The 12,811-nt window shown below is 46.7% G+C and overlaps 1 protein-coding gene across 3 annotated transcripts in view; it reads left to right on the forward strand.

Moving 5' to 3' along the window:
* Positions 1-12,811, forward strand: part of ADCY8 (adenylate cyclase 8) — a 221,668-nt gene that overhangs the window by 70,992 nt on the left and 137,865 nt on the right. For all 3 annotated transcript variants that reach the window (XM_021088905.1, XM_021088903.1, XM_021088904.1), the window contains exon 3: positions 8,966-9,096. In XM_021088905.1, coding sequence (XP_020944564.1) covers positions 8,966-9,096 — 131 coding nt within the window. The remainder of the gene's footprint in view (positions 1-8,965; positions 9,097-12,811) is intronic.

Here is a 12,811-nt window from a genome sequence, read left to right on the forward strand (position 1 = left end):
CGTCTCACTCAAGGGTCCAGTTGCCTTTGGGTCACCGTTCATCGTTATCAAAGGGGACACAGGTGCCTGCCTTTTTAATACATCACGTTAGAGTTCTTGCTACATCAGACTAGACCCTCCACTAAAGGTCACCGCAGGTGTACAGAACCTGGGTTGGGGAAAGACTGAGGACACAGACTTGCGTTGCCACCTCATGGACCATCCTGCATTCAAAGAGCTCATTCTTGCAGGGAGGGGTGTACTCTAGGCTGAGTTCTCTGCTAAGCAGTCGTCTTCAGGGCGGAGAGGAGGATTTTATTGCTGATACTATTTAAAGCCACCAGTGTGCGGTGATCATAAAAAGCCGAGCAACCTGAGTCCAGTTACTATTACTTTAAATTCCCTGCAGACAAGAGACCCCCTTACCACCTGCCTCTGGTACAGACCACGCCCACTTCCTCCCCCCGACTCCCCTGGTTGAGAAGACCCTGGGTCCTGACAATAATCCCATAAGGGAGCTAGTGTTACCACTTTACCATGAGGGAAATGAGGCTCAGAGAGGTTGAGGAACTTGTCTAGGATCACACAGCTACGTAACCAGGATCTGCAGCGGAGTCTGTGAAGGCGTGACCTTGGTGGGCCCTGTGCACTGGGCTCTCCAGGCACACAGTGGGCATTTAGCAGTGAGTAGGCAGATGGAAGAATGAAGCAAGAGCTTTGTCTTAAGGTTTCCAATGTGCTGGGAACCATGAAATAAAGGGACTGGAGACACTCTTAACCTCTTGGAAAAAGAAAAAGAAGGAAAAAGTCCCTGAAATCTGAATTGTGTGGCTCATCCTTTAAACTACACCCTGTATCATGGACTAGAGACTAGAGAGGCCATAGACCAAATGAAGGCCATGGTGTATGAGTTGACACTGGATGATTTAACACACATCGGGTGACTGCTGCTCTTTAATCACTGGGTCCCCAGATCTGTAAAAGAGGTGTTGCTATTGAATATTAAAAGCTATTCCTGGGGGGCAGGTGTTATTCCGCCCACTTTGTAGATGAGGAAACTGAGGCACAAAGGAGTCAGTCGTGTAAGTAAGCAATCACGGTCAGTTGTTGAGCTCAGCCAGGATCCAACTCGAGCTTGCCTGATGCCAAAACCCTTTTAGCCTTTGGATTTTTAAGCAGAACCAAAGTTCCTGGGGTCCTACAACACCAACAAGTAGACACGGATGTCATCCAGACTTTTATAACCTCCTTGCTGAATCGGCCTAAAGTGCAAGTACAGAAAAATGCCTCTAGGAGCCAATTAAACAATAGCTTCCGCATGGCTGTGCTCACACTTAGCTTTCCGAAGCCATAACAGTTCTGGGTGAAAATTCCATAAAGCCCCTAAAGATATAAATGCAAATGCCAGAGTCAAGATTTTGATAAAAATTTTAATTGTTTTAATTATCGAAAGTGTGACTGGAGGTTTTTCACGATGTAGCACAATTGCCTTTTCACATAGAGTCACCCTTCCCTATCCATGGGTTTCATGTCCATGGATTCAACCCAAGGAGGGAAAATATTTGGAAAAAAATGTCCAGAGAGTTCCAAAAAAGCAAAACTTGAATGTGCTGCACACTGACAACTATTGACATAGCATGTACATTGTGTTAGGTATTACTGTAAGTCATCTAGAGATGATTTAAGGTGTACAGAAGGATACTCGTAGGTTATATGCAAATACTGCACTATTTTACGTAAGGCACTTGAGCGTCCATGGACTTTGGTATCTGCAGGGGGTCCTAGAACCAACCCCCCTCAGATCCTGAGAGGCAACTATTCTCTCTTTTCATTTCCCCATACTGCCTGTGTCATGTCCCCGCTCTAAAAGCTTTAAGCTTCAGCACCACTCTGCAATTCAGGTTCTAACACAAAGCTTAAAATAGAGCACGCTTGCCAGTGAATTTAACAAACATTTGGGCTGTGGTGACAGTGTGCCAGACACTCTCTAATTCTTTTACAACTATTCACTCATTTAACCCTACAGCAGTCCTGTGCCGTGATGCAAATGTTACCATCTCCGATTTACAGATTGGGGAAACTGGGGTACAGAGAAGTTAAGTCACAGAGTCAGGAAGGGGCAGTTAGAATTTAAACCTAGAGGCCAGCTCCAGGGCCCCGCAGGTAACTGCCATACTGCACTGCCCTTTCCCTGACCTACCTTTACTTCAGGTTCCCATCTTTGCATCCCTCCTTTCAGAGCCAGACCCTTAATCAGGTGCAAGTATTTCCCTTATATATGTGGATGTATTCCTTCCTTCCACAAACACGCATTGTCTGCCACATTTTACCAGTGGGGTTTCTGCCATCATACGCCTGCCCCATTCTTCTGGGACTTCCTCCTCCTGGCTCCACCCAATGCCCCCTCCATTAATGACCATGATCTTTGTAGCAACTCTGCACCCCTCCGTCGGACTAGATGCTTGACCCAAACAGAGCCCCTCTGCAGACATGCTGAGTCTTCAGATGAGCAAGAATCTTCTGAAAGTGGCCAATGCCCTAAGGAATAAGGACCGAGAGTTCCCAGTGGCTTAGAAATGTGGGAGAAGAATGAAATTGACCTGCAAGAGAAGCAGAGACCCAAGTTTAGGGGAAAGAGTCACTATGGGTCATTGGGTCCTTTTGTTTTCAAAAATGCAGCCCCAGTCTTCCCCTGGATTCCTTGAGACACTCAGCGTAGTTATGATAAACCTGCTCCTGCTTAAACTCTGTCAAATAGGCTATCTGCCTCTTCCGGCCACAGGAATCCAGATGTGGCCACTTTCTCACGAAGCCTGTGCTGGGTTCTGAAGATGGAGAACACGTTCTCTTGGCTCTCAAATACATCACAGTTTAGGGAGGGTGACAGACCTCCAAATAAGAATCATAAAATCCCTTGGGCTTAAGCCATTGGGTGGTTGCTTAGTTAATTGAAAAAGTATGTTAAAATGGGGAATTATGAACAATCCAACTTAAATATTTTACTTGTAACTTAAACATAAAAGAATAAGTTCATTATCTGGTCTTTTAAAATAAGCCCAAGGTATTTTTCTTAGCAGAGAGCTATTGTTTCTTATAGACTGTAGCTAATAGCATATCAGCCAAGATTTCTAGTTCCTTAAAATGGAGCCAAGAATTTTAAAGCACTTGCAAAATTATCAAACTGACCTCGGGATCTTTTTTTCCCACAAATTTTTTTATGGCTGACTTGCCAACATCTAGTTCGGTTGCAGTGTTCTAGCTCCTCAGCATAATCAAGTCTTTCTAAAGGATTCGATTTCACTTTCCTGTCAACAGCATCTGTTACTCATACTTAATATTTGTATGTACCATCTCATTAAATTGAATAAGTGTTGGAGTTCCCATTGTGACTCAGTTGGTTAAGGACCCAATGTTGTCTGTGAGAATGCATGTTCAATCCTGGCCTCACTCAATGGCTTCAGGATCCAGCATTGCCACAAGCTATGGCATATGTCACAGATGCAGCTCAGATCCGGTGTTGCCGTGGCTGTGGCATAGGCTGGCAGCTGCAGCTCTGATTTGACCCCTAGCCTGGGAGCTTCCATGTGCTGCAGGTGCAGCCTTAAAAAGAAAAAAAACAGATAAATAAATTGAATAAGTGCGCTCACAGATAAAACTGACAAAACTACGTTTGGAAAGAAGCTCGGTGACTCCTGGTCAGCATGGGGCTACCAATGGAAGAGAAGCTGTGGGCATGTAGAGAGCTCCCTACCTGAACCCCTTCAGCCCTGCCATGCCCTGCCCCACTGACATGGTGAGGGAGGGACTGGAAAGTGTGGGTTGATCCTGTGAGTCGGGCAGTCAGGGTTGGTTACCTGGATGTCAGCCAGACAAGGGTCTGCTACATTAAGTGGTACAGGCATGTGTTCAGAGGTTGGGGCACCTTACAATGGGGGCAGAAGGAGGCAGGTATGCAGGGCCTAGGATTCACAGAGAGCTTCACTTCAGCAGATCAGTTACAGAAGGCATCATGATCAGAGAAATGTATGACCCAATCTGAATGACTGCATGGCTTGAAATATTGTGGGGTGGGGGGAGCCCCTATACTTGTGATGAGCACATTTCTTATTCCCAAGGCCAAACACTCAATGTTTGGTCTCTGCAGATCCAGTGCTGACCATCTGGTCTCTGTCATCCTCTGAGTCTGGATGATAACAACTACGTAGAAGTCCAGTGGCCGCTTGCCAATTCTTACGAGACTTCCAGAATTTTATCTGCTTGGATAGAGCAGCATCCTCTAAGCCACTGAGTTGCCTGCCCCCAGTTCTAGTGAGGCCCAGCTCCTGGTTGACTATCTCCGTGCTTTCAAGCTACTGACAGCCACCTTCACTGGCTTTCGCCCATACCATGACTATCAGTTCTTGCACCTGTCATCTCTGAGACTAAGCCTCTAAGCCCACCTCTGCCTTGTCCACCCTTCTATTCCCGTAGCATCTAACAGACTTGTCATAGTAGAATCTCAGTAAAACTGTGTAGAATGAATGAATTTAATGAGATAGGATACGGTAGCCTCAGTACTTGCTGAAGCACCTTTTCCTAGCTCTCCACAAGACTGGCTTCCTCTACCATTTGGGTTCCAGTGTAATAGTCCCCTTCAAGGGTCTTTCTCTGACCGTCTCATGAAAGCAGCCGCTGGGTCCCCTTAATCTCTACTGTGGCCCATTCATTCCCTCTAGAACATCAGCCCTGCAAAGGCAAGTACCACATCTGGCTGTGTCGACTGCTGGTTCTCACACCCATCACTGCACCTGTCACCTAGCACCTACTCCTGGACATGATAAATAAGTGGATAAATAGATGAATTACAACCTGGGTTCCAAAGGAAAAGAAATCTGGGCTCGAGTCTTCACTGTGTATTTGCCAAGTATATGACTCCGGGCTGCCTAATTTCCCTTCCATTCTTTTCTTTTCTGTTTTCTTTTTTTCTCCGTTTTTAGCTGCCCTGCAGCACCTGGAGTTCCTGGGCCAGGGATCAGATCCGAGCCACAGCTGTGGCAACGCCGCATGCTTAATCCACTGGCCCGGGCCAGGGATCAAACCTGGATCCCAGTGCTGCAGAGACGCTGCTGATCCCATTGTGCCACAGTGGGAACTCCTCACTTAAATTTTTAAATCTCAAAATCTCATATATAAAATGCAGTGAAAATAGTAAGCTACTACCTCCTATGATTAATGTGAGGTTTAGATTGCTGGATGCAAGATACTTGGCATGCTAGATAATGAGCGATCCACCGCTTTAAAATAAGATATTATCTAGAACCCCAGGATAAGTCTCCCCAGTGCCTGGACCTTTACCACAGTTAACACTGGTTGGCCTGCAGCAGAGAGAGATTAATGGGAGGTCTCTGAGTTTGCAAGAGCCTGAGAGTCTGCCTGAAGCCATTCAGAAGCACTGCTGCCCATTAGCCCAGAAGTGCTATGGCCTGAGCAGCCTGCCCACTCCCTTTGTCTCCTCCACAGGAAACATTTGCATAAAATGCAGATCTGGACTCCCTCAGGGCTTTCACCTTGACTACCCCCCCAGGGTGCACGGTAGCAATTGCTGCCCGTGAAGCCATTGTGATGACATGAATAGAGCCTGTTGTGTGAGATGAGAGGGAAATCCAGGCAGGGGCCACTGATGGACTTGACATCAACCGGGGTCCCTTTTCATGCAGGTGGAAAAAAAAGATGTGCAGAATGTGAGAACAGAGGCCACCCTGGGCCACAGTCTGGCTCCAGGAGAGATTCTTGTACTTCTGATCTCCAAAGCCAGAAAATCAGATACTATGCCTCAACAGGAGTTGGGAATTGTATTATGGGCCAAACTTTGCCATTTTCTTTCATACTGTGTGTTCAAGGGATTTGAATGATGTTTCTCAAGCAGTGAACAGATCTGAGAGAAGCAAAAGTGTTGAAAATGGGCTTTTATAAGCAGACTCCAGGCCATTTCCCATTGCCTGGCAGAAAATGCGTTGCAGAGGGGGAAGCTGGGGCAAATACCAGAAGCAGTACTGGCTGGAGGCTGGCAAGCCCGGGGGTTGCAGAATTTTGCTATTAAATTTTTATCTTAAAAGTCCCCTGGGGGTTCCCGTTGTGACTCAGTGGAAACGAATCTGACTAGGATCCATGAGTCCATGAGGAGGCAGGTTCGATCCCTGGCCTTGCTCAGTGGGTTAAGGATCCGGCATTGCTGTGAGCTGTGGTCTAGGTCGCAGATGCGGTTCAGATCCCATGTTGCTGTGGCTGTGGTGTAGGCCGACAGCTACAGCTCCGATTCCACCCCTGGCCTGGGGACCTTCATATGCCCTGGGTGCGGCCCTAAAAAGACAAAAAAAAAAGGCTCCTGGGAGTTTCCGTTGTGGCTAAACAGGTTAAGATTCCGACATAAGTGTGAGTAAAAGCGGGTTCGATCCCTGGCCTCTTTCATGGATTAAGGATCCGGCGTTGCTGCAAGCTGTGGCTTAGATTCAGGCGTTGCCATAGCTATGGCGTAGGCCAGCAGCTGCAGCTCCGATTCAGTCCCTAGTCCAGGAACTTCTGTATACCACAGGTGGGTCCCTAAAAGTAAATAAATAAATAAATAGATAGATAGATAATAAGATCAGCACTTGTTAAAAAAAAAAAAGTCTCCCGTGAAAGCGTCTATGTCATATTTGAAGACCAAATGCACGTGGTCACCTAAAGAACCTATTTAACAAGTACTTTTCCTGTGCCCGGGACTATGATGACACTGGACGGGATGCAGTCATGAGCTGGACACAGTCTCCAGCTTCCATGTGTTCATTCATTTGTTCAGGAAATATTTGTTTAGTACCTACTATTTTGAGGCTCTGAGTGTCCCTCAAAGCCAGAATCCCATCAAGGGAAAATGTGGTTAAAAAAAAAATTGGGAGTTCCCATCGTGGCACAGCGGAAACGAATCCAACTAGGAACCATGAGGTTGTGGGTTCGATCCCTGGCCTCGCTTAGTGGTTTAAGGATCTGGCGTTGCCATGAGCTGTGGTGCAGGTTGCAGATGTGGCTTGGATCCAGTGTTGCTGTGGCTGTGGAGTAGGCCAGCAGCTGTAGCTCCAGTTAGACCCCTAGCCTGGGAACCTCATTATGCCGAGGGTGCGGCCCTAAAAAGACAAAAAGACAAAAAAAAAAAATTGCATCCTGGGACTGCCACTTGGTAACTGTTAAGCTCACACAGGTAATTTGACTTGTCTGTCCATTAAGTGAAGATAATATCTGTGCCTACTTATTTTCAGGGGGTTGCAAGGAACAAATAAAAGAATGGATGGTGAAAATGCTGAGAATCCACAAACATATATGAAGATATGAGAAACTGTGATAATTAGAATGCACCTGTCTGAAACTCTGTTCCACAGTAGAGCAAGTCATAGGGCAAAGGAGCCAGATTTTTGTCTGGTTTCTCTTCTTTTTTTTTTCTCTTGAGGCCGGCCTACAGCACAGCCACAGCAATGCCAGATCCGAGCCACATGTGCAACTTACACTGCAGCTTGCAGCAACACTGGATCCTTAACCCACTGAGTGAGGCCAGGGATTGAACCCAAATCCTCACAGATACCAATCAGGTTCTTAGCCCTCTGAGCCACAAATGGAACTCCTCTTGTCTGGTTTCTACAACACGAGATCTTTTGAGGATTTACTTCATGTCACTAGTCAACCAGTGATTTTGTTTTATCTACTGGGTGGATCACGATGGAAGAATATTATTCTGTCAAGTGTTAGGTCCCTACTTTCAGACTGTGTGTGTCTCGTTTCATCTCCTCTCGAGAAAGAGTTAATAGGTGGAGTTCCCATTGTGGCGCAGTACAAATGAACCCAACTAGTATCCATGATGACATGGGTTCAATTCCTGGCCCCACTCAGTGGGTTAAGGATCTGGCATTGCTGTGAGCCACTGCAGCGTAGGTCGAAGATGCAGCTCGGATCCAGCATTGCTGTGGCTGTGGTGTAGGCTGGCAGCTACAGCTCCAATTCGACCCCTAGCCTGGGAACTTCCATATACATCGCACAGGGTGCATGGCCCTTAAAAGAAAAAAAAGAAAGAAAAGAAAAAGAGTTAATATCTCCTGAGTGTGGTTCCTCTCCTATGTTCCCTGTTTCAATGGATGCAGCTCACGCGTCACATCCACCAAACAAAAACCTAACCATCACCATGGTTACACGCTCCTTCTCTCCCGCCTTTCCAGTTGCTTGCCAGTCCTGTAGTTCTTATCCCCCCATCACCTCTCACCTGGACCCCAGCAGAAGCTCCTCCAGCTCATCTCCCAGCTTCCACCTTTGGCCCCCTTCTCACAATTCATTCTCCAAACCACAGCCAAGGGTGATCTTTTAAAATGTAAATCAGTTCCTATCACTCCCCTGCTTAGTATCACTCCGTGGCTTCCAGTTTTAGTTGGAATTAAATGCTAACAACCTCAGGCAGGCCTTTCCCATTTATCTATACCTCCCACCTCGTCAATGATCACCACAGCCCTCTGTCCCCACCCTCCAGCCACACCCTTGCTCTTTGTCGGCCTCGGGACGTTTGCACATGATGTTTCCTCTTCCTGCAATTCCTCTGAGTAGTGCCTTGAATCATGTTATCAACCCTCATCCTCTCTGATTGCTTTACATGACACTTGTCACATTTTGTAAGTGTGACACGGCTATTGCGAAATGGTTGGATTTGGCCGTGATTTAGCCGTGTTTAATGTCTGTGTCCCCTGTTGGAATGTAAGCTCCATAGTAGCAGGGTTCTCACCCATTTGGTTCACGCCTGTGTATCCAACACTCCACACAGAGCCAGCACTTACCAAGTATTCCGTCAATATTTGTCGTGGTCATAGAACAGTATGAAACTAGCAATTCCTCAAGAAGTTCAGCCAGGAGCTCCGTGAGTTCTGCACGGTCCATCCACCCTTCTGAGACGCAGTGGTCAGCCTAACAAGCGGTTCCCTTCGTTGTTTTGTCCCAGGAGCGGCTGGTGCTGTCCGTGCTCCCCCGGTTTGTGGTCCTGGAGATGATCAACGACATGACCAACGTGGAAGACGAGCACCTGCAGCATCAGTTCCATCGGATCTACATCCATCGCTACGAGAACGTCAGGTGAGAAACACCCCCCACCCTCCCCCCACCCCCGGTTCCCTGCGTGACCCACGTGCTCCTGGCTGCTCTCACGGCACCGCCAGGACTTCTGTCTGCCTGAAGGTCAGCCCCTTTCTCCATGGGGTTGATGAATTCATTAACTAGTGATTACTCCTCAGAGAGTTCCACATCTCCAAACCGAGGCCTGAGAAGAATGTCCCAGAAACGCAGTTATATCCTCTAGTTAACTCGCCATGGCGGTGGGGGGGGGGGGGGCTGCAGTAGGCTTCCCTCCCTTTATGCTTTGAATGGGAAAGGCAAAAGCCTTTTACACGGTGATTGAAAAAAATAATTCCAGAATGTGATCTGGAGGCTGATAATGTAGGTTTCCTTGTTATGTTCCTTACAAGTGTCTTTAAACAATACAAAAAAATCTTATTTTTCTTTTGCAAACATATTTTTGGCCAACCATTCACCCATCCATCTTCCCATCCATTCTTCATTCCCTGACCCTTCCACTCATCCACACACCCGACCATTCATCCCTTTACCCATCATCCATCCATCCATCCATCCATCCCTCCTTCGGTGCCCTCTCTGTGCTCAGCACTGTGCTGGACCATAGAGTGTGTACTAAAAAGCAGAGCAGGGGCTTCTTAATGAGACAGACACTTGAGAATCCCAATTCAACCTCTTCCTGTATGTGACCTTGGGCAATTTACATACCAGAATCTCCGGATCCTTCTCTATAAAATGGGCATTTTAATAGCCAACTTACAGGGGTTTATGTGACAAAGACATATACAAACACAGGACGGGATAAGCATATAGTAGAGCTTTAAGCATACTATAGACTGTTTTCAGACATGTTTCCTGGTTGCAAAGGGAAAAAGAACCTGACCGTGGCTGACTTAAAAGAAATGTACTGAAAGGCTATGTGATGACCCACAGAGTCACTGGAGAAGGATGGAGAGGCAGAGGCAGGCTCAGGAGATGGGCTGGAATGAAGCTGAAAGCATAGCCAAAATCACAGCAGGGCGCTTGCCCGTGAGGATGCTGCTGCCACTATTCCTGAAGAATCTGTTGCTTGCGTTACCGACCCTATGCCAGACATAGCTGCCGCCTCTGCACACAGAATTCCTCCTGCAGTCCCTCCTGGATCTGGCTGCCTTCGCCAGGTCCCCCTCCTCCCCACTTCACCATCCCCCTACCCCACCCCACCCCCACCACTTAGCATCCCAAGTTAACCTGGGGCAGATGTGTCTGATGGCTGTGTCATTCCCCACAAGTGACTGGGAAGCAATATCTGACGTTTTCAGCTTGTTCAGTAGAATTTTATCTCCCTCCCAGCAAATACCATAGGATGGAAATTTCCCAAACACTAGGGGAAATCTGTAATTGGAACAATTCTGAAAATGACGAATGCACCCTCTTAGTTCCCTTCCTCCCAAATTTGGGCGAAGGGAAGAACAACCTTTCCTTCTTACCAGCATCTCTGGGTGATTTTCTTGGTGTGCTGGAACTCTCATTTAAAAGCAAGTCCAGCCCAGCAGAAAGCTTGACTCTGGCACAACCTTTTCACAGAAATACCAGCATAGATCATTCTCAGGCTCTCATCCAGGAACTGAGCTCCACTAGTTTAGATGTTTGAGTTCTCAAAGAGTCCCTTGTCAAACAGATGCACCCCAGTCTAGGAATTGGTCCCACAGAAGATGGAACTCATCAGTACCACTGCTACAACAGCAGACTCAGCGCAGTACCAATAATTTTAATGCAATGGGAGGTTCTGTTATTAAAGTAAGCGAAGGCCCCTAAGAGATCATAAAAAAGGACCTGGGGTAAGGGGTAGGGTGGGGGATGGAGGTGGGTGAAGAAGCCCCCCTAGAAAGGATGATTTTTTTTTTCTTTTTACTGCTATACCTGCAGTATATGGAAGTTCCTGGATAAGGAGTTGAATCAGAGCTGCAGCTGCAGGCCTGCACCACAGCCACAGCAATGCCAGATCCAAGCCACATCTGTGATGTACACTGAAGCTTGCAGCAATGTCAGATCCTTAACCCACTGAGCAAGGGATTGAACCCACATCCTCACAGAGACAATGTTGGGTCCTTAACCCACTGAGCCACAATGGGAACTCCAAAGGGGATGATTCTTATTTGCCTTATTTAAAATTGAGACAGCCAGGTGAAAAAATCAAAGAAAGGAATCTTGAGCAGAAGGATCAGCACAAGTGAAGGCAGAACAGTGAGATGCGTATATATACAAAATAGATATGTAAGGCAGGTATGAAATACGGACTGATATATTAAAGATTTTTATATATTAATGATATGTGATTTAACAAATTACAATTATAAGGAAATATAACATCTTATAAAATATATGTATATAACATATACAAAACTGCATGTCTCCATGGAGAAAAAGAAAGGGCCAAAACTTCCTTTCCTAAACAATAAAAGGAGGAGTTCCCATTGTGGCTCAGTGGGTTAAGAATCCAACTAGTATCCATGAGGATGTGGGTTCAATCCCTGACCTCACTCAGTGGGTTAAGGATTTGGCATTGCTGTAGCTGTGGTGTAGGCCTGCAGCTGTTCCAATTCTGTAGCTCCGATTCGACCTCTAGCCCGGGAACTTCCATATGCCACAGGTGCAGCCCTATAAAGTGAAAGAAAGAAAGAAGAAAGGAAGGAAGGAAGGATGGAAGGAAGGAAGAAAGAAAGTAAGAGAAAGAGAGAGAGAAAAAGAGAAAAAGAAAGGAAAGAAGGAAGGAAGGAAAGGAAAGGGAAGGAAGGAAGGAAGGAAGAAAAAGAAAGGAAGGAAGGAAGGAAGGAAGAAAGAAAGAAAGAAAGAAAGAAAGAGAGAGAGAGAAAGAAAGAAAGAGAGAGAGAAAGAGAGACAGACACAGAAAGAAAGAAAGAAAGAAGGAAAGAAAGAAAGAAAGAAAGAAAGAAAGAAAGAAAGAAAGAAAGAAAGAAAGAAAGAAAGAAAGAAAGAAAGAAAGAAAGAAAGAAAGAAAAGGAAGGGAAGGAAAGAAACAAGACTGCACGCCCACAGCAACATACTCAGGAGCCTTAAGTTCAATAAATGACATGTCTGGAGTTCTTGCTGCACCACTAATCCATTTTCAGGGCCTCCCTTAGTGGAGAACAACTGAAGCTCCTTCTGCCCCCTCTGCACCCTGCCCGTTTCTTGTCAATCATCAACCAGAGTTTTTGTGCTCGAGAGCCTTTTCCAGAAGTTCACACTGCACTGAATTAAGATTGAGTTGACTGCCCTGCATTTCTCAGCAGTCTGAGCTCTGGTGAAGGAGCCGTTTCTAAGCAGAAAAGAATGCACAGAGCTCCTGGCAGCTGCACCAAGGCCCCTCCCAGCCCTTCCCAGAGGCCGTGGTGGCCGGATGCCCACTGCTCCTGCCGGTCCTGGGAAGATGAACTCAACTCAGGGCGGTGGGGCTTTGCCAGCCCATGCTGGGGCTGCTGGGTGCAAAAATAAACCAGAGATGAAAAGCAGAGTAGGATGGCCCTTAGCTCGTGTCTGAAGACAGAGCCGGACCAGCTGCTATGCCCTGTTTTCCAGCCCCCAGAGCACATTCACTGCCGGGAAGGAAGCATTTTAAAAAATCCTTTCCCAGACTGTCACTCTCTTCGTGGCAGCCCACCAGGCTCATTCTTTCTTCTCTGTTGCTTTTGTTGTTGTTGTTTGTGACCTTTTCCAGAAAACAGCCTCTGTAAAT

This window comes from Sus scrofa, chromosome 4 (assembly GCF_000003025.6).
Source record: "Sus scrofa isolate TJ Tabasco breed Duroc chromosome 4, Sscrofa11.1, whole genome shotgun sequence".
NCBI classification, from domain to species: Eukaryota; Metazoa; Chordata; class Mammalia; order Artiodactyla; family Suidae; genus Sus; species Sus scrofa.